This window comes from Ylistrum balloti, unplaced genomic scaffold (assembly GCF_031769215.1).
Source record: "Ylistrum balloti isolate Yb309-2 unplaced genomic scaffold, AGI_CSIRO_Ybal_v1 Utg369984, whole genome shotgun sequence".
NCBI classification, from domain to species: Eukaryota; Metazoa; Mollusca; class Bivalvia; order Pectinida; family Pectinidae; genus Ylistrum; species Ylistrum balloti.
In genome coordinates this window covers 160,687-186,143 of record NW_026782070.1, presented here as the reverse complement: position 1 = coordinate 186,143, position 25,457 = coordinate 160,687, and the positions used below count along the sequence as shown (strand labels likewise).

The 25,457-nt window shown below is 37.9% G+C and overlaps 2 protein-coding genes across 2 annotated transcripts; both read right to left on the bottom strand.

The window, feature by feature from the left end:
- Positions 1 to 2,120: 2,120 nt before the first annotated feature.
- On the bottom strand, positions 2,121 to 19,457 carry LOC132547841 (uncharacterized). The gene is made up of 11 exons (XM_060211647.1): positions 19,406 to 19,457; positions 18,565 to 18,601; positions 18,076 to 18,154; positions 17,209 to 17,334; positions 14,674 to 16,370; positions 14,223 to 14,364; positions 13,819 to 13,965; positions 13,302 to 13,469; positions 12,722 to 12,826; positions 6,679 to 6,841; positions 2,121 to 2,419 (listed from the first exon to the last, which is right to left on the bottom strand). Exons 1-11 carry the CDS (start codon positions 19,455 to 19,457, stop codon positions 2,121 to 2,123), a joined length of 3,015 nt encoding a protein of 1,004 aa, XP_060067630.1.
- On the bottom strand, positions 11,418 to 12,089 carry LOC132547851 (postacrosomal sheath WW domain-binding protein-like; the record flags this gene model as incomplete). Its single annotated transcript, XM_060211656.1, has 2 exons — positions 11,987 to 12,089; positions 11,418 to 11,503 (listed from the first exon to the last, which is right to left on the bottom strand). Coding segments are annotated over exons 1-2 (189 nt in total), but the record flags the coding sequence as incomplete, so codon positions are not given.
- Positions 19,458 to 25,457: the final 6,000 nt, after the last annotated feature.

The following is a 25,457-nucleotide window of genomic DNA, read 5'->3' as shown; positions in this document are numbered from 1 at the left end:
AACACTTTAACCTCATGTATCATGTGACTGACCACCTCATTAAATTTCTCACTAATGCGTGACAAGTACTTTCAACTGCCTGAAACAAATCATTGGGATATATCTGAATGACCACATCAATACTATACCTTTGTCAGAGATGATAAATTAGTGTTATGATGTGATCTAAATCAGACTGACATGCCTTCTGGTCCATGAGGCTCAAAGGCAGGTTGGCATGAATCAGTGTTAAGGTAAAAAAAAATTGTTGTTTGATTCATATTTGAAATTAATCACTAACCACAGATTACCTCCAGCCAAGCTTTCAACAACTGGGGCCTGGTTTCTGGTGGATTGACATGAACAACTGGGGGCTGGTCTGCGTTGAATTGATATGAACAACTGGGGCCTGGTCTGCGGTGACTTGATATGAACAACTGGGGCCTGGTCTCTGATGGATTGATATAACCAACTTGGGCCTGGTCTCTGGTGGATTGAAAAGAACAACTGGGGCCTGGTCTCTGATGGATTGATATAACCAACTTGTGTCTGGTATCTGGTGGATTGATAAGAACAACTTGGGCCTGGGCTCTGGTGGATTGATATAAACAACTGGGGCCTGGTCTCTGATGGATTGAAAAGAACAACTGGGGCCTGGTCTCTGATGGATTGAAAAGAACAACTGGGGCCTGGTCTCTGATGGATTGAAAAGAACAACTGGGGCCTGGTCTCTGATGGATTGAAAAGAACAACTGGGGCCTGGTCTCTGGTGGATTGATAAGAACAACTTGGGTCTGGTCTCTGGTGGATTGATAAGAACAACTTGGGCCTGGGCTCTGGTGGATTGATATAAACAACTTGTGCCTGGTCTCTGGTGGATTGATAAGAACAACTGGGGCCTGGTCTCTGGTGGATTGATATGAACAACTTGGGCCTGGTCTCTGGTGGATTGATATGAACAACTGGGGCCTGGTCTCTGGCGGATTGATATGAACAACTTGGGCCTGGTATCTGGTGGATTGATATGAACAACTTGTGCCTGGTATCTGGTGGATTGATATGAACAACTTGTGCCTGGTCTCTGGTGGATTGATATAAACAACTTGTGCCTGGTCTCTGGTGGATTGATATAAACAACTTTTGCCTGGTCTCTGGTGGATTGATATGAACAACTTGTGCCTGGTATCTGGTGGATTGATATGAACAACTTGGGCCTGGTCTCTGGTGGATTGATATGAACAACTTGGGCCTGGTCTCTGGTGGATTGATATGAACAACTGGGGCCTGGTCTCTGGCGGATTGATATGAACAACTTGGGCCTGGTATCTGGTGGATTGATATGAACAACTTGTGCCTGGTATCTGGTGGATTGATATGAACAACTTGGGCCTGGGCTCTGGTGGATTGATATAAACAACTTGTGCCTGGTCTCTGGTGGATTGATATGAACAACTTGGGTCTGGTCTCTGGCGGATTGATATGACCAACTTGGGCCTGGTCTCTGGTGGATTGATATGAACAACTGGGGCCTGGTCTCTGGCGGATTGATATGAACAACTTGGGCCTGGTCTCTGGTGGATTGATAAGAACAACTGGGGCCTGGTCTCTGGTGGATTGATATGAACAACTTGTGCCTGGTCTCTGGTGGATTGATATGAACAACTGGGGCCTGGTCTCTGGCGGATTGATATGACCAACTTGGGCCTGGTCTCTGGCGGATTGATATGAACAACTGGGGTCTGGTCTCCGGTGGATTAATATGAACAACTGGGGCCTGGTCTCTGGTGAATTGATATGAACAACTGGGGCCTGGTCTCCAGTGGATTGATATGAACAACTGGGGCCTGGTCTGTGGTGGATTGATATGAACAACTGGGGCCTGGTCTCTGGTGAATTGATATGAACAACTGGGGCCTGGTCTCCAGTGGATTGATATGAACAACTGGGGCCTGGTCTGTGGTGGATTGATATGAACAACTGGGGCCTGGTCTCTGGTGAATTGATATGAACAACTTGTGCCTGGTATCTGGTGGATTGATATAAACAACTTGGGCCTGGTCTCTGGTGGATTGATATGTGAATTTCTTGGTTATCAATTAACTCAACTATCATTTAACAAGCATAGGAAAATATTTCATTCATTATAGTATCACATCAACAAATTGTCCAGTGACAAGATTTGTAGTGTCTATATGTAAACCTTGAGTCTGGTCAACTCCTGTCACAATGAAGGAATCACATAAGAGAACAGTAGCCACAAAGTCACAGGCCGTCTGCATACTCTCCATCTTTGATTTATAGTCATCAAATATCACAGCAGTGCTTTCCTTTTTGTCATAGATGTCCAGTCCACCAACAGAAGAGAAGTCATTCCTATTTAAAACACTATTTGTATTTGTTGAAAGGGACTTATCACACATACCACAGACCCTATTCTTACCTATACTTTACATACCACAGATCTATTCTTACCTATACTTTACATACCACAGACCTATTCTTATCTATACTTTACATACCACAGACCTATTCTTACCTATACTTTACATACCACAGACCTATTCTTACCTATACTTTACATACCACAGACCTATTCTTACCTATACTTTACATACCACAGACCTATTACTTTACATACCACAGACCTATACTATACTTTACATACCACAGACCTATTCTTACCTATACTTTACATACCACAGACCTATTCTTACCTATACTTTACATACCACAGACCTATTCTTATCTATACTTTACATACCATGACCTATTCTTATCTATACTTTACATACCACAGACCTATTCTTACCTATACTTTACATACCACAGACCTATTCTTACCTATACTTTACATACCACAGACCTATTCTTACCTATACTTTACATACCACAGACCTATTCTTACCTACATACTTTACATACCATACAGACCTATTCTTACCTATACTTTACATACCACAGACCTATTCTTACCTATACTTTACATACCACAGACCTATTCTTATATACTTACCTACCTATACTTTACATACCACCGACCTATTCTTATCTATACTTTACATACCACAGACCTATTCTTATCTATACTTTACATACCACAGACCTATTCTTACCTATACTTTACATACCACAGACCTATTCTTACCTATATCTTACATACCATGACCTATTCTTATCTATACTTTACATACCAGACCTATTCTTACCTATACTTTACATACCACAGACCTATTCTTACCTATACTTTACATACCAGACCTATTCTTACCTATACTTTACTATACTTTACATACCACAGACCTATTCTTACCTATACTTTACACATACCACAGACCTATTCTTACCTATACTTTACATACACAGACCTATTCTTACCTATACTTTACATACCACAGACCTATTCATTATTCTTACATACCATACTATACTTTACACACCACAGACCTATTCTTACCTATACTTTACATACCACAGACCTATTCTTACCTATACTTTACATACCACAGACTTATTCTTACCTATACTTTACATCCCACAGACCTATTCTTACCTATACTTTACATACCACAGACCTATTCTTACCTATACTTTACATACCACAGACCTATTCTTACCTATACTTTACATACCACAGACCTATTCTTACCTATACTTTACATACCAGACCTATTCTTACCTATACTTTACATACCATGATCTATTCTTACCTATACTTTACATACCACAGACCTATTCTTACCTATACTTTACATACCACAGACCTATTCTTACCTATACTTTACATACCACAGACCTATTCTTACCTATACTTTACATACCACAGACCTATTCTTACCTATACTTTACATACCAGACCTATTCTTACCTATACTTTACATACCACCACAGACCTATTCTTATATACTTTACTTATACTATATTCTTACTTTACATACCACAGACCTATTCTTACCTATACTTTACATACCACAGACCTATTCTTACCTATACTATACTTTACATACCACAGACCTATTCTTACCTATACTTTACATACCACAGACCTATTCTTACCTATACTTTACATACCACAGACCTATTCTTACCTATATTTTACATACCACAGACCTATTCTTACCTATACTTTACATACCATGACCTATTCTTATCTATACTTAACATACCACAGACCTATTCTTACCTATACTTTACCTACCACAGACCTATTCTTACCTATACTTTACATACCACAGACCTATTCTTACCTATACTTTACATACCACAGACCTATTCTTACCTATACTTTACATACCATAACCTATTCTTACCTATACTTTACAAACCACAGACCTATTCTTACCTATACTTTACATACCACAGACTTATTCTTACCTATACTTTACATCCCACAGACCTATTCTTACCTATACTTTACATACCACAGACCTATTCTTACCTATATTTTACATACCACAGACCTATTCTTATCTATACTTTACTTTACATACCATACCACACCTATTCTTACCTATACTTTACATACCACAGACCTATTCTTACCTATACTTTACATACCACAGACTTATTATTACCTATACTTTACATCCCTCATACCTATTCTTACCTATACTTTACATACCACACTATTCTTACCTATACTTTACATACCACAGACCTATTCTTACCTATACATACCATTATTCTTACATACTTTACATACCACAGACCTATTCTTACCTACATACCACAGACCTATTCTTACCTATATCTTACATACCATAACCTATTCTTACCTATACTTTACAAACCACAGACCTATTCTTACCTATACTTTACATACCACAGACTTATTCTTACCTATACTTTACATCCCTCAGACCTATTCTTACCTATACTTTACATACCACAGACCTATTCTTACCTATACCTATTCTTACCTATACTTTACATACCACAGACCTATTCTTACCTATACTTTACATACCACAGACCTTTACATACCATACCAGACCTATTCTTACCTATACTTTACATACCACAGACCTATTCTTACCTATACTTTACATACCACAGACCTATTCTTACCTATACTTTACATACCACAGACCTATTCTTACCTATACTTTACATACCACAGACCTATTCTTACCTATACTTTACATACCACAGATCTATTCTTATCTATACTTTACATACCACAGACCTATTCTTATCTATACTTTACATACCACAGACCTATTCTTACCTATACTTTACATACCACAGACCTATTCTTATCTATACTTTACATACCACAGACCTATTCTTATCTATACTTTACATACCACAGACCTATTCTTACCTATACTTTACAAACCACAGACCTATACTTTACATACCACAGACCTATTCTTACCTATACTTTACATACCACAGACCTATTCTTATCTATACTTTACATACCACAGACCTATTCTTACCTATACTTTACAAACCACAGACCTATTCTTACCTATACTTTACATACCATGACCTATTCTTACCTATACTTTACATACCACAGACCTATTCTTACCTATACTTTACATACCACAGACCTATTCTTACCTATACTTTACATACCACAGACCTATTCTTATCTATACTTTACATACCATGACCTATTCTTACCTATACTTTACATACCACAGACCTATTCTTACCTATACTTTACATACCATGACCTATTCTTACCTATACTTTACATACCATGACCTATTCTTATCTATACTTTACATACCACAGACCTATTCTTACCTATATTTTACATACCACCTATTCTTACGATACTTTACATACCACAGACCTATTCTTACCTATACTTTACATACCACAGACCTATTCTTACCTATACTTTACATACCACAGACCTATTCTTACCTATACTTTACATACCACAGACCTATTCTTACCTATACTTTACATACCACAGACCTATTCTTACCTATACTTTACATACCACAGACCTATTCTTACCTATACTTTACATACCACAGACCTATTCTTATCTATACTTTACATACCATGACCTATTCTTACCTATACTTTACATACCATGATCTATTCTTACCTATACTTTACATACCACAGACCTATTCTTACCTATACTTTACATACCACAGACCTATTCTTACCTATACTTTACATACCGCAGACCTATTCTTACCTATATATAGCAGCCATCTTCCCTGGATAGGCAAATGATCAACTACGACATTGGAGAAATTTATGATAACCACATGCTCAAATGTGTCATCAAAATATGAGGTGGAGAGTACAATGGTAATCTTAATGTCATGTTCCAATTCAGTTTTCTGTGCTTAAATTGAGTTTGTTGGTAATGTCACTTTGTCAAGATGTCAAAAAATATGACAACAACAATGCTTGGGTCATATACTCAATCCAGGGGTCAACCTAAACTGTAATATCACAACTACATCACTTATCAACTCAAATTATTTCAGAATGAGGATGTTATGTTTGTTATAATGTACACATTGGAGTAAGAACATTAACTTTGTCATTATATCACTTAAATTTGGTTCATGTTAAAACCAAAATTCATGATCTGATCTTCACTATATGCATAAAACAAGCATATTATTTGCTAAATACAACACTTAAAACGTCAGTACAAATAGAGGTAAATAATTATATATCAAAACCTTATTTCTAGGTCATTATCAATCTATTTTAACTTACCAGACTTTGATGATAAAGCCTGACTACACAACTCTTCTGTTTTCCCTGCTCCTGGGAGAACATATCTGGAAGAGAGTAAGGAAGACAGAATGTTGGCACATCGCCAATAGTCTTGTTCCATCAGGTCCCCTCCTCCTCTTGTAGGATGAGTGATAACACATGTCTGTAATAACAATAGTCTTAATTACTGGTCATAACAAGAGGCCCAAGGGGCCTTAACGGTCACCTGAGGAATATATGTCAATAATCTGGGGATTTTAAAATGTTGCAAAAATGTAACAACACTTGTGCAGGACCAAGTGTAAAACATCTGTACCAAGTTTGAACATGACCCATCCAATGGTTCTTGAGAGGAAGTCCATAATGTCTTAGCCAAACAGAGGCCAGGGAGGCCATCTTGGATTTTGAATCGCCCCAAAAAGTTTAAACACTTGCCAAGACCTTGTGTAGAACATTCGTATCAAGTTTCCCCTTTTCCCCCCTCCTGGGGCCACACCCATTTTCTTCGCAAACTTGAAGCGGCTTCACATTGGGATGCTTTGTGCCAAGTTTGGTCAAAATCAATCCAATGGTTCTTGAGAAGAAGTCATTGAAGGAAGGTTTTTACATATGGCCCCTTTTACACCCCTTATGGGCCCCAAAGGGGACATAATCACTTTTTTCAACATAATTTCATATGTCCTTCACTAAGGGATGCTGTCTACCAAATTTGGTTGAAATCGGTCAAAGTTGAATTTTTGACCCTTTTGAGCGCCCCCTAGTGGGGCCGTTTTTGACCCGATTTTTTTTTCATTCGCAAACTATGTAGACCTTGCCATAAGGACACTAAATATCAAATATGAACTTAATCTGACTGTTGGTTCATGAGAAGAAGATTTTTAAAGATTTACCTAATTTTGCCCCCTTTTTCCCCCTCCTGGGGCCTCTATTTGGGCCATGCCCTTTTTCTTCACCAACTTGAAGCGGCTTTATATGGGATGCTTTGTGCCAAGTTTGGTCAAAATCCATTTGGTGGTTTTTGAGAAGAAGTCGAATATATGAAAAGTTAACGACGCACGAGGACAGACAAATCATGATGGCAATAGGTCATCATGAGCCTTTGGCTCAGGCGACCTAAAAACCCATCATTTGATGTCATCACAGAGACTTATACTTGAGGATATATTTAATGGCAAAATTTGTTCCATCCATATTGACTTAGGCAAATCATTAAAAATTTTTGTAGAATATCTATTTCAGTCAAACTAATACCATAACAGAATAAATTCTGTGTTTAAATCCATGCCATTAACCTTGACCGTAGTACAAAAACCTGATTTCAGCTGGTTGAGCGTATGTACCTGGAGAGAGTTTGTATGTACCTGGAGAGAGGATATACATACCTGGAGAGAGGGTGTACATACCTGTAGAGAGGGTGTACATACTTGGAGAGAGGTTGTATGTACCTGTAGAGAGGGTGTATGTACCTGGAGAGAGGATATACATACCTGGAGAGAGGGTATATGTACCTGTAGAGAGGGTGTACATACCTGGAGAAAGGATGTACATACCTGGAGAGAGGTTGTATGTACCTGGAGAGAGGATGTACATACCTGGAGAGAGGGTGTATGTACCTGGAAAGAGGATGTACATACCTGTAGAGAGGGTGTATGTACCTGGAGAGAGGATATACATACCTGGAGAGAGGGTATATGTACCTGTAGAGAGGGTGTACATACCTGGAGAAAGGATGTACATACCTGGAGAGAGGTTGTATGTACCTGGAGAGAGGGTGTATGAACCTGGAGAGAGCATGTACATACCTGGAGAGAGGGTGTACATACCTCGAGAGAGAGGTTATATGTACCTGGAGAGAGGATGTACATACCTGGAGAGAGGATGTATGTACCTGGAGAGAGGATGTATGTACCTGGAGAGAGGCTGTATGTACTTTTAGAGATGGTGAATGTACCTGGAGAGAGAATGTATGTACCAGGAGAGAGGATGTATGTACCTGGAGAAAGGATGTACATACTTGGAGAGAGGATGTTTGTTCCTGGAGAGAGGGTGTATGTACCTGGAGAGAGGATGTACATACCTCAAGAAAGGGTGTACATACCTGGAGAGAGGGTGTATGTACCTGGAGAGAGGATATACATACCTGGAGAGAGGGTGTATGTACCTGGAGAGAGAATGTATGTACCAGGAGAGAGGATGTATGTACCTGGAGAGAGGATGTACATACCTGGAGAAAGGATGTACATACCTGGAGAGAGGGTGTATGTACCTGGAGAGAGGGTGTATGTACCTGGAGAGAGGATATACATACCTGGAGAGAGGGTGTATGTACCTGGAGAGAGGATATACATACCTATAGAGAGGGTGTATGTACCTGGAGAGAGGGTGTATGTACCTGGAGAGAGGATATACATACCTGGAGAGAGGGTGTATGTACCTGGAGAGAGGATGTATGTACCAGGAGAGAGGATGTATGTACCTGGAGAGAGAATGTACATACTTGGAGAGAGGATATACATACCTGGAGAAAGGGTGTATGTACCTGGAAAGAGGATGTACATACCTGGAGAGAGGGTGTATGTACCTGGAGAGAGGATGTACATACCTGGAGAGAGGGTGTATGTACCTGGAGAGAGGGTGTATGTACCGGGAGAGAGGATGTATGTACCTGAAGAGAGGGTGTATGTACCTGGAGAGAGGATGTTTGTTCCTGGAGAGAGGGTGTATGTACCTGGAGAGAGGGTGTATGTACCTGGAGAGAGGATGTATATACCTGGAGAGAGGGTGTATGTACCTGGAGAGAGGGTGTATGTACCTGGAGAGAGGATGTACATACCTGGAGAGAGGGTGTATGTACCTGTATAGAGGGTGTACATACTTGGAGAGAGGTTGTATGTACCTGGAGAGAGGGTGTATGTACCTGGAGAGAGGATGTACATACCAGGAGAGAGGATGTATGTACCTGTAGAGAGGGTGTACATACCTGGAGAAAGGATGTACATACCTGGAGAGAGGGTGTATGTACCTGGAGAGAGGGTGTATGTACCTGGAGAGAGGATGTACATACCTGGAGAGAGGTTGTATGTACCTGGAGAGAGTTTGTATGTACCTGGAGAGAGGATATACATACCTGGAGAGAGAGTGTACATACCTCGAGAGAGAGGTTATATGTACCTGGAGAGAGGATGTACATACCTGGAGAGAGGATGTATGTACCTGGAGAGAGGATGTATGTACCTGGAGAGAGGCTGTATGTACTTTTAGAGATGGTGAATGTACCTGGAGAGAGAATGTATGTACCAGGAGAGAGGATGTATGTACCTGGAGAAAGGATGTACATACTTGGAGAGAGGATGTTTGTTCCTGGAGAGAGGGTGTATGTACCTGGAGAGAGGATGTACATACCTCAAGAAAGGGTGTACATACCTGGAGAGAGGGTGTATGTACCTGGAGAGAGGATATACATACCTGGAGAGAGGGTGTATGTACCTGGAGAGAGAATGTATGTACCAGGAGAGAGGATGTATGTACCTGGAGAGAGGATGTACATACTTGGAGAGAGGATATACATACCTGGAGAGAGGGTGTATGTACCTGGAGAGAGGATGTACATACCTGGAGAGAGGGTGTATGTACCTGGAGAGAGGATGTATATACCTGGAGAGAGGGTGTATGTACCTGGAGAGAGGATATACATACCTATAGAGAGGGTGTATGTACCTGGAGAGAGGGTGTATGTACCTGGAGAGAGGATATACATACCTGGAGAGAGGGTGTATGTACCTGGAGAGAGGATGTATGTACCAGGAGAGAGGATATACATACCTGGAGAAAGGGTGTATGTACCTGGAAAGAGGATGTACATACCTGGAGAGAGGGTGTATGTACCTGGAGAGAGGATGTACATACCTGGAGAGAGGGTGTATGTACCTGGAGAGAGGGTGTATGTACCTGGAGAGAGGATGTATGTACCTGAAGAGAGGGTGTATGTACCTGGAGAGAGGATGTTTGTTCCTGGAGAGAGGGTGTATGTACCTGGAGAGAGGGTGTATGTACCTGGAGAGAGGATGTATATACCTGGAGAGAGGGTGTATGTACCTGGAGAGAGGGTGTATGTACCTGGAGAGAGGATGTACATACCTGGAGAGAGGGTGTATGTACCTGGAGAGAGGGTGTACATACTTGGAGAGAGGTTGTATGTACCTGGAGAGAGGGTGTATGTACCTGGAGAGAGGATGTACATACCAGGAGAGAGGATGTATGTACCTGTAGAGAGGGTGTACATACCTGGAGAAAGGATGTACATACCTGGAGAGAGGGTGTATGTACCTGGAGAGAGGGTGTATGTACCTGGAGAGAGGATGTACATACCTGGAGAGAGGGTGTATGTACCTGGAGAGAGTTTGTATGTACCTGGAGAGAGGATATACATACCTGGAGAGAGAGTGTATGTACCTGGAGAGAGGATGTATGTACTTAGAGAGGTGTATGTACCTGGAGAGAGGTTGTATGTACCTGGAAAAGGATGTACATACCTGGAGAGAAGGTGTATGTACCTGGAGAGAGGATGTATGTACCTGGAGAGAGGGTGTATGTACCTGGATAGAGGATGTACATACCTGGAGAGAGGGTTATGTACCTGGAGAGAGGATGTACATACCTGGAGAGAGGATGTATGTACCTGGAGAGAGGGTGTATGTACCTGGAGAGAGGATATACATACCTGGAGAGAGGGTGTATGTACCTGGAGAGAGGATGTATGTACCTGGAGAGAGGGTGTATGTACCTGGAGAGAGGATGTACATACCTGGAGAGATGGTGTATGTACCTGGAGAGAGGATGTATGTACCTGAAGAGAGGATGTTTGTTCCTGGAGAGAGGGTGTATGTACCTGGAGAAAGGGTGTATGTACCTGGAGAGAGGATATACATACCTGGAGAAAGGGTGTATGTACCTGGAAAGAGGATGTACATACCTGGAGAGAGGGTGTATGTACCTGGAGAGAGGGTGTATGTACCTGGAGAGAGGGTGTATGTACCTGGAGAGAGGGTTTATGTACCTGGAGAGAGACTGTATGTACCTGGAGAGAGGATGTATGTACCTGGAGAGAGGATGTACATACCTGGAGAGAGGGTGTATGTACCTGGAGAGAGGATGTACATACCTGGAGAGAGGGTGTATGTACATGGAGAGAGGATGTACATACCTGGAGAGAGGGTGTATGTACCTCGAGAGAGGGTGTATGTACCTAGAGAGAGGATGTACATACCTGGAGAGAGGATGTATGTACCTGGAGAGAGGATGTATGTACCTGGAGAGAGGCTGTATGTACTTTTAGAGATGGTGAATGTACCTGGAGAGAGAATGTATGTACCAGGAGAGAGGATGTATGTACCTGGAGAGACGATGTACATACTTGAAGAGAGGATGTTTGTTCCTGGAGAGAGGGTGTATGTACCTGGAGAGAGGGTGTATGTACCTGGAGAGAGGGTGTACATACCAGGAGAGAGGATGTATGTACCTGGAGAAAGGATGTACATACTTGAAGAGAGGATGTTTGTTCCTGGAGAGAGGGTGTATGTACCTGGAGAGAGGGTGTACATACCAGGAGAGAGGATGTATGTACCTTGAGAGAGGATGTACATACTTGAAGAGAGGATGTTTGTTCCTGGAGAGAGGGTGTATGTACCTGGAGAGAGGGTGTATGTACCTGGAGAGAGGATGTACATATCTGTAGAGAGGGTGTATGTACCTGGAGAGAGGATGTACATACCTGGAGAGAGGGTGTACATACCTGGAGAGAGGATGTATGTACCTGGGGAGAGGGTGTATGTTCCTGAAGAAAGGATGTACATACCTATAGAGAGGGTGTACATACCTGGAGAGAGGGTGTATGTACCTGGAGAGAGGATGTACATACCTGGAGAGAGGGTGGATGTACCTGCAGAGAGGATGTATGTACCTGGAGAGAGGGTGTATGTACCTGGAGAGAGGATGTACATACCTGGAGAGAGGATGTTCATACCTGCAGTGAGGGTGTACTTACCTGGACAGGTGTGTTGTTACAAGCAACGTTGACAAAATTAGCCTCACATCCCATCATCCATTTGTCGGTGTAGATATCTAAGGAAATGCTGCTACACACACTGGTCTGTTCATTACAGGGATGATTAATCAATTACTCTGATATATTAATCGTATAAGCAGGATGTACAGTTATTTGTCAACAATGCATTCACAGCAGAAATGATACATATTACATGCATAAGTTGGTGAAAAGAGATCTTGACTTTGACAAAATGGTGGCTACTTCTGTGCACACTTTGTTTTCACTTTTTCATGGATACTATTGATCCACCAATTGATATGTCCATGAACTGTTAAAATTAGTATAAGTTTATATACTGAGATACTTGTTATACTGGTCCACAAAATAAAGTATGAATAATGATGATTGAGCTTTACAAAAATACATGTTTATGATTTTACAGTTACTAATTACAAGGTGCCATGGGTTAATACAAACAAATCTATTTATAGACAACCAGTCACCTCCTTCAAATGTAAAGCCTCTAACCAGCTTCCCAACGGGACCTTAGATTATGATATATGAGAGAGATATTCACCTTGTTCACCTCAGTTAGATAGGTAGTCATGCTGGTTACAGTGGCTGCACACATCACTTGCAATGCCTTATATGGAACATTCTCTATAGCAATCACACCAAGTGTTTCACACATGACCTTGACCTCATCACAGACTGAGCCACGCACAAGAAGACACATAACGGAGAACTGTAAAATACAATGTAATACTTATAAAAAATGTGATGGAACATGACGACAAGCTGTTGTGCTAAAAGATGTACTGATTTATGTACTTCTGACAAACAATAACGTGAATGTCTCACTGATATTCAGGCTTTGAAAGGTACTCAATTATAGCTCTGTACAGTGAAAATGGGGAGGCCTACCCTAGTAAATGACAGGACATGTAGTTAATTTTTAGAATTTTGAAGATTGACTGATATTTCTTGTTTAAAGCTGTGGCAAAAAATATTTGGAGCTTCACTATAATTCCAGGAAGTAAGCCAATGGTGTTCTGTCCTAATTATCACTGGGATCAGGTGATAACCTCTGTTACCTGATGAAGTATGTCTTCCACATTATTGAGCCAGCTTGACTGCTTATCAGTGTGGAGGAAATCTAGAGCAGTCATTGTTTTTTGAACCTCCAATGTTTGTTTGTATCCAATGTGATGATAATTTGGCTTGATATCTCCATTGATCATCTAATAACACAAAAAGATACAACTCTTCAAAATACCAATGACAACATCTTAAGGATATTTTTACTACATTCTGGATATGATCAAAGTAAATTTGAAAACTAAATTGTACCACATTAAGATGGTAATTATTGTAGATAAACAAGATGTATGACTTTTGATGTAAATTGTAAAGAAATTTTTCAATTTTCACAAAAACAATTGAAACTGAAATGGATTTCAAGCTGAGATATCCTTGAGCATAAAATTTCAGTATTTACAATAGCATTGAGTGGTCTGTCCTTATACTGATGAACTAGAGGTAAGTTGGCCACCTCAGCAGCCATGATAACCCCAGACACAAGGCGAGATGTAGGAAAAGGACCCAGGGTTACACAGCAATACAGCAAGTCTGACGTCAACCTGGAAAACAGTGGTTGTCAACATCATCAGTGAAGTGTTGACAAAAAAAGAAAGCAATCTTTTAATGCAGATGAAAATAATATGGCAATGTCTACATATTATATCAATGTTTACACTAATATAGTATACAACTAAGGAAAAAAAATTATGGGATGTCATTTTTAAAATGGAATACAAAGATAATCTGTATGACGATATTAGGGAACAGAAAATAAGAGAGAAGACTAACAGAAACCCAATTGATCTGGTTCACATACTTGGCTTTTTTGTGAATTAGATATATTTCTACAGCACAATTATTAATACTACCTGGCCTGACTCCTCAAATCCTGACATCCCTCTGTCCTCCACTGTGACATGGCAGCCTCTACTAAAATATCCATCATATCTTCATCACAATGACTCAAACTCCTGGCCACACTCTTCAGCCCCACCCACCAGTCTATCTCTCCACTGACTCCACAAACACTTCTCCTGTTCATCAAGTCAAACCCTGACAGTACATGAAGATCTCCTGTAGATACTGACCCTGAATCCCCACTTTTTACTTCTAAACTCTCAAAAGATTGTGATAGCATACCTTTTTCCTGATTTTGAACCTTTGAATTCTGACCTTGTGCTAACATATTTTGTTCTTGTATTTTGACCTCTGAACTTTGAGATGCTGATACTGCAAAATCACTTTTGTCTGTCAGCGTTTGATCTTTAGTGAATACCTTCTCATCCATTTTATACTGACCTTTAGTCTCTAACCTTTGAACTGTTTCAATGTCATTAATACATTGTCCTATCTCTATAAAGTGTCGACTCTGAAGCATTGCCCCAGACATTTTCTGTGACCTTGCCTTTCCTAGTATATCACCAAGCTTTTTCTCCAAACTTACAGAATGTGTTGTTTCTGGTATTTCTTGTCTGTATGGTTGTTTATTTAAGCTTTCCTCTTTATAACATGATTGATTATGAAAAAAATGTCCTTGATCCTTCAGACACTGACCTTGAGATGTTACTGACTGATGTTGATGGTCATGGGTACAAGGATACATGAATTCATGAGTGAGATTCTTTTGATCTGTACTGAATTTTCCTTGCTTTAGCATGTCCACTGTTGATTCAACAGATCTGAAGTGCCGACTAGAATTATAAATAACTGTGTGCTCCTGCTTCTTATTTCTCATCTTTTGGTGTAATAACTCTTTCAATTTTATTGCAAAAGTTTCAGACAACACTTGTCTATGGCTGGAATTTTTATCCAGGTCAGGTGGACCTAAAATACCTTGACCTGTGACCTGCTGACTTCTTATGGTGTGTTGGCCTTCATTGGAGGATTTGCCAACAGTCGACTCCCTGCTACCATACTCCTCACTAAAATTGTTATCTACATGACCAGTCCCACTTTCCTGTCTTCTCTGGCCTTGACTTTCTAGAAGACCTGAATTGACATTATTGCTGGGTTTGGAAATATCAAACGATTTTGCCAATGATGTGTTCGAGGTGTCTGCAACACGAAGTCTGGAACTGGGAGTGTTGCAAGAATCTGATGTTCCGGTTTTTCTTACTTCTGGAATGTCCTCAAAACAATCATCAAAGTCAGAGTCATCCGAGAGAGTTTCATGTGTTACAGCTAAAGTCATCACAAAGTCAGTGTCCCTTGTTCTGTTTTCAAAAACATCTGGTATTGAATGACCTTGAACTTTGATATGACTATTACTATCATGACCTTGGAGGATTGGATTATCATCAAAGAACCAATCAACATCCTCCTCAGGCTCTGTAATCTTTTCTTTAAGGCTTAGCTGTACCATCGCTAAAGCAGGCTTAGGAATTGCTGGAGTGGGGAATCCTGTTGTTGTCTCACTTGGTGATTGTTCAGTTGTCGATGGAAAGACTTTGCCCTGATCACATGACTGTAAGACATCAGACAATGGTAGCTTGACCTCTTCAATGACCTTCTGACACTGCTTGACCCCTTCTTGGATAGCCGACACGATGTCACACACTGGTATAGCCTGTGGAAGTGAACCATTAATTATTTATAGCAATGTATGTTTTATCACAAAAATAAGAGAATTTTACCTGAGCCAACATGATTCCTATCCCTAAAACTTATAAGGACACCTGCAAAAAACACCTAAAATTTTCTGAATATTCCAGTTTGCATTAATAGTAAAAGACCCTCAACTAAGCTTCCATCTTGACCAATGGAAAATATAAGCAATTTTTTACATAAGTTGAGATCTTGTTGTAAAGTTAAGTTTTTTAGTCCTGTAGTTTCACTGATGTAAATTGCTCCATGAATGTCCAGGTTTATATTTAGGTTCCATTATAGTAGCTGCCTCACTGAATGATATATGGGAGGCGTGTCATATGCCATCTGGAGTAATTAGTGTAAATTGTCTCGCCCAAGGACATAGCTATGTCACCACGAACCAATCCATTTCTCAGCTTCCTGAGAAAGACAAATTGCCACCTGTAAGGAACTTGGAACAACACACCTCTGATCTTCACCTGAGGTTATATAGTAAATATTCTACCAACTTAGCTACGGCAAGCCCCCTAAGAAAAGACAAATTACTGTAAGAGTATTGAATCTAGTGCAATCAAATTTTAGTGCATTATCACTTGTTGATAAGGGTAATGATAAATTTGTGATAACAATATCCAGAAACAAATATTAGCACAATAACATTTTCATTGATAATTTTTAAACAAAAAGCACTAAGATAAAATTACCATTAATTATAATTATTTGCTCTATATACGCATTGTGAAGTTTGAATAAGATTTTTAGTAAGTACAGTGATGAAAAAGTCAAAATTTTATGCTTCTTATTTATAAATATTTTACTTTTTCCTGTTGAGAGACAGCCATCTCCATCAGGGACCCAATCAGAAAGAGGAGCGTTTTGACGCCGTTTCCATGACGTTTGTGGAATGATTGACAGGTGAGAACAAGGTACTGACCAACAGGATGCTGTAAATGTATACCACCACAACATGTTATTATGGTCTTGTGTGTATTTAACAATATTTTAAACACTCTGGTATCACTGATAATAACAATATTTATTTTGCTCCAGTTCCCTGTTATGTTTGACTATTTTCCTTTGTTACTCTAATCGCTAGTATGCCAACTTTTATTTGATAAAATTCCTATTAAAAACCTGTTTTTATTGAGCCAGTGTCATAACTTACATGTAACAAAACACCTGTCTGGTCTGACAACTACAAAGAAAATATCTACTAGGTTTTTACTTTTTGGTAGATTTTCACCAGTTTTGGGTGGGACAACTGGAGTTGCTAGCATGAAAGATACAGTTTGTAAAATTACTGAGCAGTTCCTTCTTAAAAACATTAAACATCAACTGTTTTTTTTTTATGTAATGCACACCATGTTCACAGAATGTGTACCACCATCTTCCTTCATGACTTCATATTAAAAATGACCTAGAAATATTGGTTAGATATTTTTAAATGTATAAATCATCAATGACTAAACACATATCATACACATTTACTGCATGGATTATTAGACAATGTCATAATATATAGGAAATATTGAAAACTATCAAATATAGATCAACACAATACTTGATCACAGTCAGCAGTTTGAATTTGTCAAGCTACAAGGCTGCCACCTAATTCCTTTCGTTTATTTTAATTCTTGAAAACAGCATCCCAGACATCCATAATCTTACCTACTCTGTATCATTACCTCAATATCCAGGTTCTGTAGCATCAGGGACGCTGACCTCAAGAAAAGTTCTTTGTCACCATCAACTATGCATTTGTATCTGTAAATAAATCAGCACAGTTTCAGAACATCCTTTCTGTGATTGGATCCTGTATGTCTAACCTTATAGAAAAGATAATGCATTATTTCTTTTTCTCATAACAGTCAAAGAATTATTCCAGATCTTTTTCTGTAATAGTTTTAAAACAAAATTAAATTATAGTACAAATAGCAATATTTAAACAAAAGAATGCAGATTTTATAAATTTCTGTTTATGATTTCAGTGATTTCTACTAGTAGACCGTTTAGTCACAAAACAATTTGAAAAGTTCTTTCGTGGTGTAAATTGTGTTGATTACATATTGTATTACAAAGGTAACAGGAATATTATATCAATAAGGCACAAAGCTTCAGCATATAATATACAGACAAATAAAGCAATTCATTACAATAAGATCAATATCACTTACCCATGTCTCACGCCCAATGAAGATCTGAACATCGAAGCTGTAATTTGATATTTAACATGTCTTATTACTGTATTGCATATATACAAGTACTTTGTAAATTACATTGGAATCATCCTCCCTATAGTATTTCTGCAGTTAATACAGTATCAAATATATCAAAATATAACCACACTTAAATAAGAATGTACCAGCACTTGGCAAGTTAATACCCTAAACTTGATAATAAAAATGTAATTAAGGAAGACAACTTAGTAAAAAGAAGTATGTAACCTTGAAAGGTGATGAAATGTGGTTAGAGGAATTCTCGAATTTTGTGGTCCATTTCCAATTTACCACGAAATATTTTTCATTTGAGAAAACTGGAATCTAACCCCTTAGAAAAGGTGCACACGTCGTCACAGATATCCACCATTTATACAGCATTATGTCATTTTAATATTTTGTCGTTAAAATCCCATTCCATCAAATGATGATTTTAAGTAATACATGTGTATTTCTGGGTCACTGTAAACTAACTGAAGCATCTCTGTGATTTATTGATCACAGAAGTACAGTCACATGTCCGATACACATGTCGGTCATTTCAGGTGAACGAATTTGAGTTAGTATATTTTTTTTTGAAAAGATACTGGTGTTTCACCGGTAAGTTTTTAAATAAATCTTAAAGTATGAACACAAGTCATTTATACATCTGTTTGGTGCCAGTTCATCGACATAGTGTAAATAACGAGAAATGATTCTTGGATGTGCGTGGTTTGACGACATAGAAATCTAGATAAACTCGGAAACATTAGTGTCTTTGTCAGTCATTAACATTAGAACTACAAAAGTGTTATATTACCGAGAGATATAACAGCGTCTGGCCCGCTCGTCATATTACGAAACTTCGACATCCTCGTGGACACAAATTCTTGTAGCGATCGCAAACAAATTAATCGCAGTTAAATTCAAGCTTGACTGTAAAATTCGTAAACGCCTGAGAGTAAATCGTTGCACAGACCTTGATGTAGGTAGTGGAAAGTATATATGAGAATAAAACAACTAGTGGGTAAAACAAATCCGGATTTTAACATGTCAGGGTATTGATCAATACTTTTTCACATGGCTTAAATTCTGATGTTCGCTGGCAATATTGATATTTCACTGTCAGTAATAACAAGATAAAGGAAAGTGTTTTGACGTATATAAGAAAGCATGAAGCACCAGCTTAGAAAGATCCATTTATTATTACGACCAAACATATAAAAATATTACAGAAATTAAAAGTAATGTTTTGGCAAAGTACAAACAAAGTATCGAATAGTATATAATAAATCAAAGTTAAACCAAAATATTACAACAATACATAAAAATATGCTTCATTATTATTTAAGACCTCCAAGCTGATATTTTCGGAAACGTATTAGTGCAACTTTAAAACTTTCTTAAATTTTACACGTCAGTCAGTAAATTCTACACGTCAGTCAGTAAATTCTACACGTCGGTCAGTAAATTCCACACGTCGGTCAGTAAATTCTACACGTCGGTCACGTCGGTCAGTAAATACTACACGTCGGTCAGTAAATTCTACACGTCAGTCAGTAAATTCTACACGTCAGTCAGTAAATTTTACACCTTAATCAAGAAATTTTACATATTAATCTGTAAACTTTACATTTTACAGATTAAAGTGAAAACTTAACAGATTAACGTGTAATGTAAATTTACAGATTAAAGTGAAAAATTAGTAATATGTAAATTTTACAGATAAATGTGTAAAATTTACAGATAAAACATAAAATAAAAAAGTTTTAAAGTTGCACAAATACGCTTTCGTACCTTTTCATCACGCACTCTTGTGAATATCACGGTTTGTTATTACTGATGCTTATGCGACAAATACGAGTTTCTTTTATTTAGTCCAAACACCAATTCACAAGAATCTGCAAATATTTTGCTTATTTCAGCAACAGCATTATTAATTTATTTTGTGCGTTAACAGACTGTAGGGAACCACTTAACTGGTTCAACTTTTCATTTACTAAGTAAATTTCAAAAAAATTATGATTTAATCAAATTTGTAAAGTCTTGTAAAATTTGTAAAGATCACATCTCCATTTAACATGTTTAGCACTTTCCTTAGTATAATCAGCATCAACAGTATTTAGGACGAGTACTTCAGTACATGTGACGTGATGTTTAATATATAAATTAATTCTACAGTGAACATAAGATATAACAGAATCAAAATCAGCAACACAAATGTGCTGTTCGCCACGAGTGTGTTCGTCTCGCCATTCCTGAAATGATCTGGGATCTCAACTGTTTTTAAACGTTGACGTCCGGGCTTTAGGAATGATTCCATGGGCTCAGAACGTATGGACCAAGGATTAGTCTTGGATCAATTATGGACGCATGTCGTAATATGATTATTTTTATATGACAAGTTATATAATTGAAGGTTCCATGCTATTTCTATGGCATGCCTTAAAGACATTGTCCACTTCTCAATTAAATCACACTTTACAGGGCTAGTCGGTTCTGTTTTCAGCGCGGGTCCATTTTCAACGTTACCGACAATTGCAAAGTAAAATAGGAGTGGAATACAAAGCAGTACTGAAAAATAAAATGAAAACAATAAGCTTACATATTAAAAGCTCTAAAAATACATGTAGATGGGTCTATCCCAGGCGAACCAGCCCTTTAGAATTTTGGGAAGTAATCACATCCCACAATTCCGTCTTTTCGTAATGCAGAGTTACCTGCCTTTGTTAGTAGTATTGATTATTTCGTCCCTAGTTTGCGTTGTTTTCTCAATCAAGAACTCAAGCTCAAAAAACCAAAACTCGCTCACAAGAGCAGATAACTCTGCATTACGAAAATACGAAGGACTTCTGACCTACCTTGTTGTGCTTTCTACACTTTCAGAATGTTGACTGTAAAACCCCTCCCAAAATTCTTAAACAAATCATTTAAGTTTAACTAGGTCCTGTATATATGTAGGAGAGATTTTGAAAATTTCTCATACCATATCCGTAAACCTCTTATCATGTAATAAAGGGGTGTTTGCGGATCTTAAAGCTTATCAAAAGATGAAACATTATCACTCTGAACAAATCTCAGTACACGCCCCTGGCCTTTTTACATCTTTATTGCATTTTTCAAATTTGTAAAATGCCAAACCAATGGGCAAAATTAAAAACAGCATATATTGAAAGAATTCCATGAGATCATCCTATATGTATATCGCTTTGTTTATAAGAATTCTATTTTTAGAAACATGTGTAGCTGAGTAGAAACGTTAAAGCACATTTCTGAGGCATACGTATCTAAATTTTAAAAGGAGTCAAACTTAAGTAATTTTTACAGTTTTTTCAGGCTTGATAGCTACATTTTCTATCTCAAAACATTTTGAAATCGCGACAGTTTTTTTTACCAAAATATATAATCTGAGATTGATATCAGGAACCATTTAACCAAATTTGTACAGTCTGCTTGAATAGACTGTTTGATTTACAACACGAGGGTCTTTGCTTGATGTAATTATTATATTGTCATCCGAATAATTATAGAGTTTGGAAGACTTGGCATAAACGAATATATCATTTGTACAAGAGTTCTCCACATGGATCTTGGAGCCCACCATTGTTTGATCTTTATTTGTTCTTTGAAAGTTGGATATTTTCCCTTCTTTTCTCTTATCGTCTCTGTTTTTGTTATTAATGATGAATTTGAACATTTTCTTTGCAGCAATATCGATAATAATCTTTAACTGCCAAATCCATGATGGTTGCCTGGAGCCCATTTTTTAAAATTTTTTTTTATTATTGTTATTTTCCATACATTTTAGACAATTTCAAGAAAATCATTACAGATATACAACACTGCTGCATTCATTATCCTCATCATCACAACCATCATCCAATCATCATCATCATCATCATCACCATCACCATATTTAATACTTGATGATACAAGAACATCATACTTGATCATCAGTGTCATAACATTGTCATCCATTCATCATCATCATCATCATCATCATCATCATCATCATCATCATCAACAACAACATCATCATCAAACAACATCAACAACATAATACATTCACCACCACCACCACCATCATCATCATCATCATCATCATCAATATCATCAGACTTGCAGTTAAGTGTTTTTGCATATATGACGTAATATAACCACTTTACTTTAATTTCTATACAATGTACATACCGTATAAGTTCAACTATCTACAATGTATCACAAGACACACACACTCACACACACACACACACACACAGCACACACACACACACACCCAACACACACACGCCATATCACACACGCGCCCACCCTCACACTCACGCATACACAATCACATATACACACACCCTCGAACACACTGTACACACACCAACGCTCAAATATATGCATGTATTTAAATATTCTATCCGAATGGACAGACAGGGAAAGAGAAAAGAAGAGATGGGAAGTTAGAGAGAGAGAGAGAGAGAGAGAGAGAGAGAGAGAGAGAGAGAGAGAGAGAGAGAGAGAGAGAGAGACACACAGCTTTGTATTTGAGGAATAATAGACAGAAAAAGCATCAATAAATTTAGTGTGAGATGAATACCTTTTTAAAGTGGACAAAAATTGTAGGCAAAATATGTCAGGGTCTTTACAAGCTATTGCACTGTAAAACGGTAGATTACTAATAGTAGTATAATTCCAATAAAAAATATATTGTAACTGAAAATGAACAATTTCCAGGAAAGACTTACTAAAGTTCCAGAATGGGCTTCCATTTACTCCAATCAACTTCAAACTGCTTTTTACGGAGATCCGTTTTACTGCTATAGATATATTTTTGAGTCCAGTAATGGTCCTTTATGGCATTGACAACTGCATTAAGGTGTAGAGAATTACTAAGACATCTACTTTTATATTTGTAAAATTTGATAACAAGCAGTATTTCATTATCAACAGGAGTACAATTTTGCAATACTATTCCAAAGAGAAACGATTCTTTGTTATACGCAAACGGAATAAATAAGATATCAAGGAGAGATTCAAATAGCTGAAGTAATGTCTGGACCTCTTGGCACTCCCAGAGACAGTGCACAATTGTTTCATTTTCCCGATTACAAATGGTACATAAAGGGCTATCAACTAAGTTTATTTTATGAAGAAAAATATTTGTTGCCAAAATACGATATATGATTCTAACCTGGAACAATTGCAGTCTAGAATTTTTGGTAATTAAGAATGGTATTTTGAATGTTTTCTTCCATTTCTCATCATTAGAATCAAATTCCAGATTCCATTTTCCGGTCCCAGTAGACTCTGGTGCTGCTGGGATAATACCATTATAGAAGTCTTTTGACCCTTTTTTTATTAAGATTTCTAATTGGGGCGGAATGGCAGGCTGAGAAGTAGTTTCCAACACAACATAATTTCTAAGAAATTGTCTGACTGCACGAACTAGACCATAGTATTGAAGAAAATTAGCAATTATCTGGAAACTTTGTGAAAATTCGTGAAGGGAGAGAAAGTTCCTACTGTCAACATTTATGAGTAAATCATTAACCGTATAGATTGAGCCAATGGGAATAGAAAACATGCCTTCCATTAATCTTGATATCTTTATTATACCATAAAGGTGTTTTTAGAATTGATTCCTGTCTATAAATACTCTCAGAATTACAGTTATTAAGTATATACCAAGCCTTGAAAACATCTCGCCAGAAGACATTATGATAATTAGATGCACAGTAGTAGATGTACTCATTTCCACACTTATAAAGCTTTTGAATATCAACAATTGATTTCAAAATAAATACCTACTTACTATTGAAATAAAAAGTTCTCCTTACCCGTCCTAACTTTAAGGAATTCATAAATACAGACACATCAACCATCTTAAGCCCCCTTCAATATAGTTCTGTATAACGCCTTCCTTTTTGATTTTATGAGATTTACCATTCCATAGAAATTCAAATAATACAGAGTTCAACTGAGAGATTTATTTTTTTCGGTTGGATTTGTTAAGGTAATAAACAGATAACTCAATTGTGAAATGAATAGAGATTTTATAACATTTATCTTACCAAATGGTGTCACAACTCTTCTACTCCAAGTGCTAATTAAAGCTTTTAGCTAACCAATTTTTTTATCAGAATTCATTTTTGGAATCTTTTTTAGATCAACTGAGGAATCTATACCCAGAAACTTGAACCTATGTTTTCCCCGTTGGAGATTAAGTTCTGGCAAATATATTGTATCACTATACTTCATACTTCCTATCCAGACTACTTGTGATTTGCTTGTGTTAATGTTAAGACAAGAAATACTTGTGTGAGCATTTAACTCTGTGATTGAATCTCGCAAAGATCTTTCCGACCCATCCAATATCAGCCCTGTGTCATCTGCATACTGTACATTTAGAACAGCTGTATTATCAATATCAGCTCTGTGTCATCTGCATACTGTACATTTAGAACAGCTGTATTATCAATATCAATCCCTCTAATGAACATATTATTTTTAATTCTCGCAGACAGGATCTCTGTACATAGAATAAAGATGTAGGGCGCAATAAGGTCCCCTTGACGACAGCCACGCTGAATGTTTATATGCTTAGAGATATTACCACCCTGATTAACGGATGCACTTATGTTGGTTTGAAAAGTTTTGACCCATTTCCTAATGTCATTGCCAAAGTTAAAATACCCCATTACTTTATTAATAAAATTCCATGAGACTGAGTCGACCAATTGAAAATAACAAACCAGGAATATTATGTTCCTCTGCATACTGCATAGTATCATACAATGTTCGAATATTTTCCCCGATGCACCTCCCTGATAAAAAGTCAGTCTGGTCTTCACTAATAACGTTACCTAGCACTGTTTTAATTC

What these genes read in the sequence shown, in the direction of transcription:
- LOC132547841 (XM_060211647.1), bottom strand. Translation starts at nt 19,457, where the DNA reads ATGTCGAAGTTTCGTAATATGACGAGCGGGCCAGACGCTGTTATATCT. An exon ending in GATTTGAGGAGTCAGGCCAG is followed by an intron (nt 14,365 to 14,673) that starts GTAGTATTAATA and finishes ACTGTTTTCCAG; the next exon opens with GTTGACGTCAGACTTGCTGT. An exon ending in GTAACAACACACCTGTCCAG is followed by an intron (nt 6,842 to 12,721) that starts GTAAGTACACCC and finishes TTGTTATTACAG; the next exon opens with ACATGTGTTATCACTCATCC.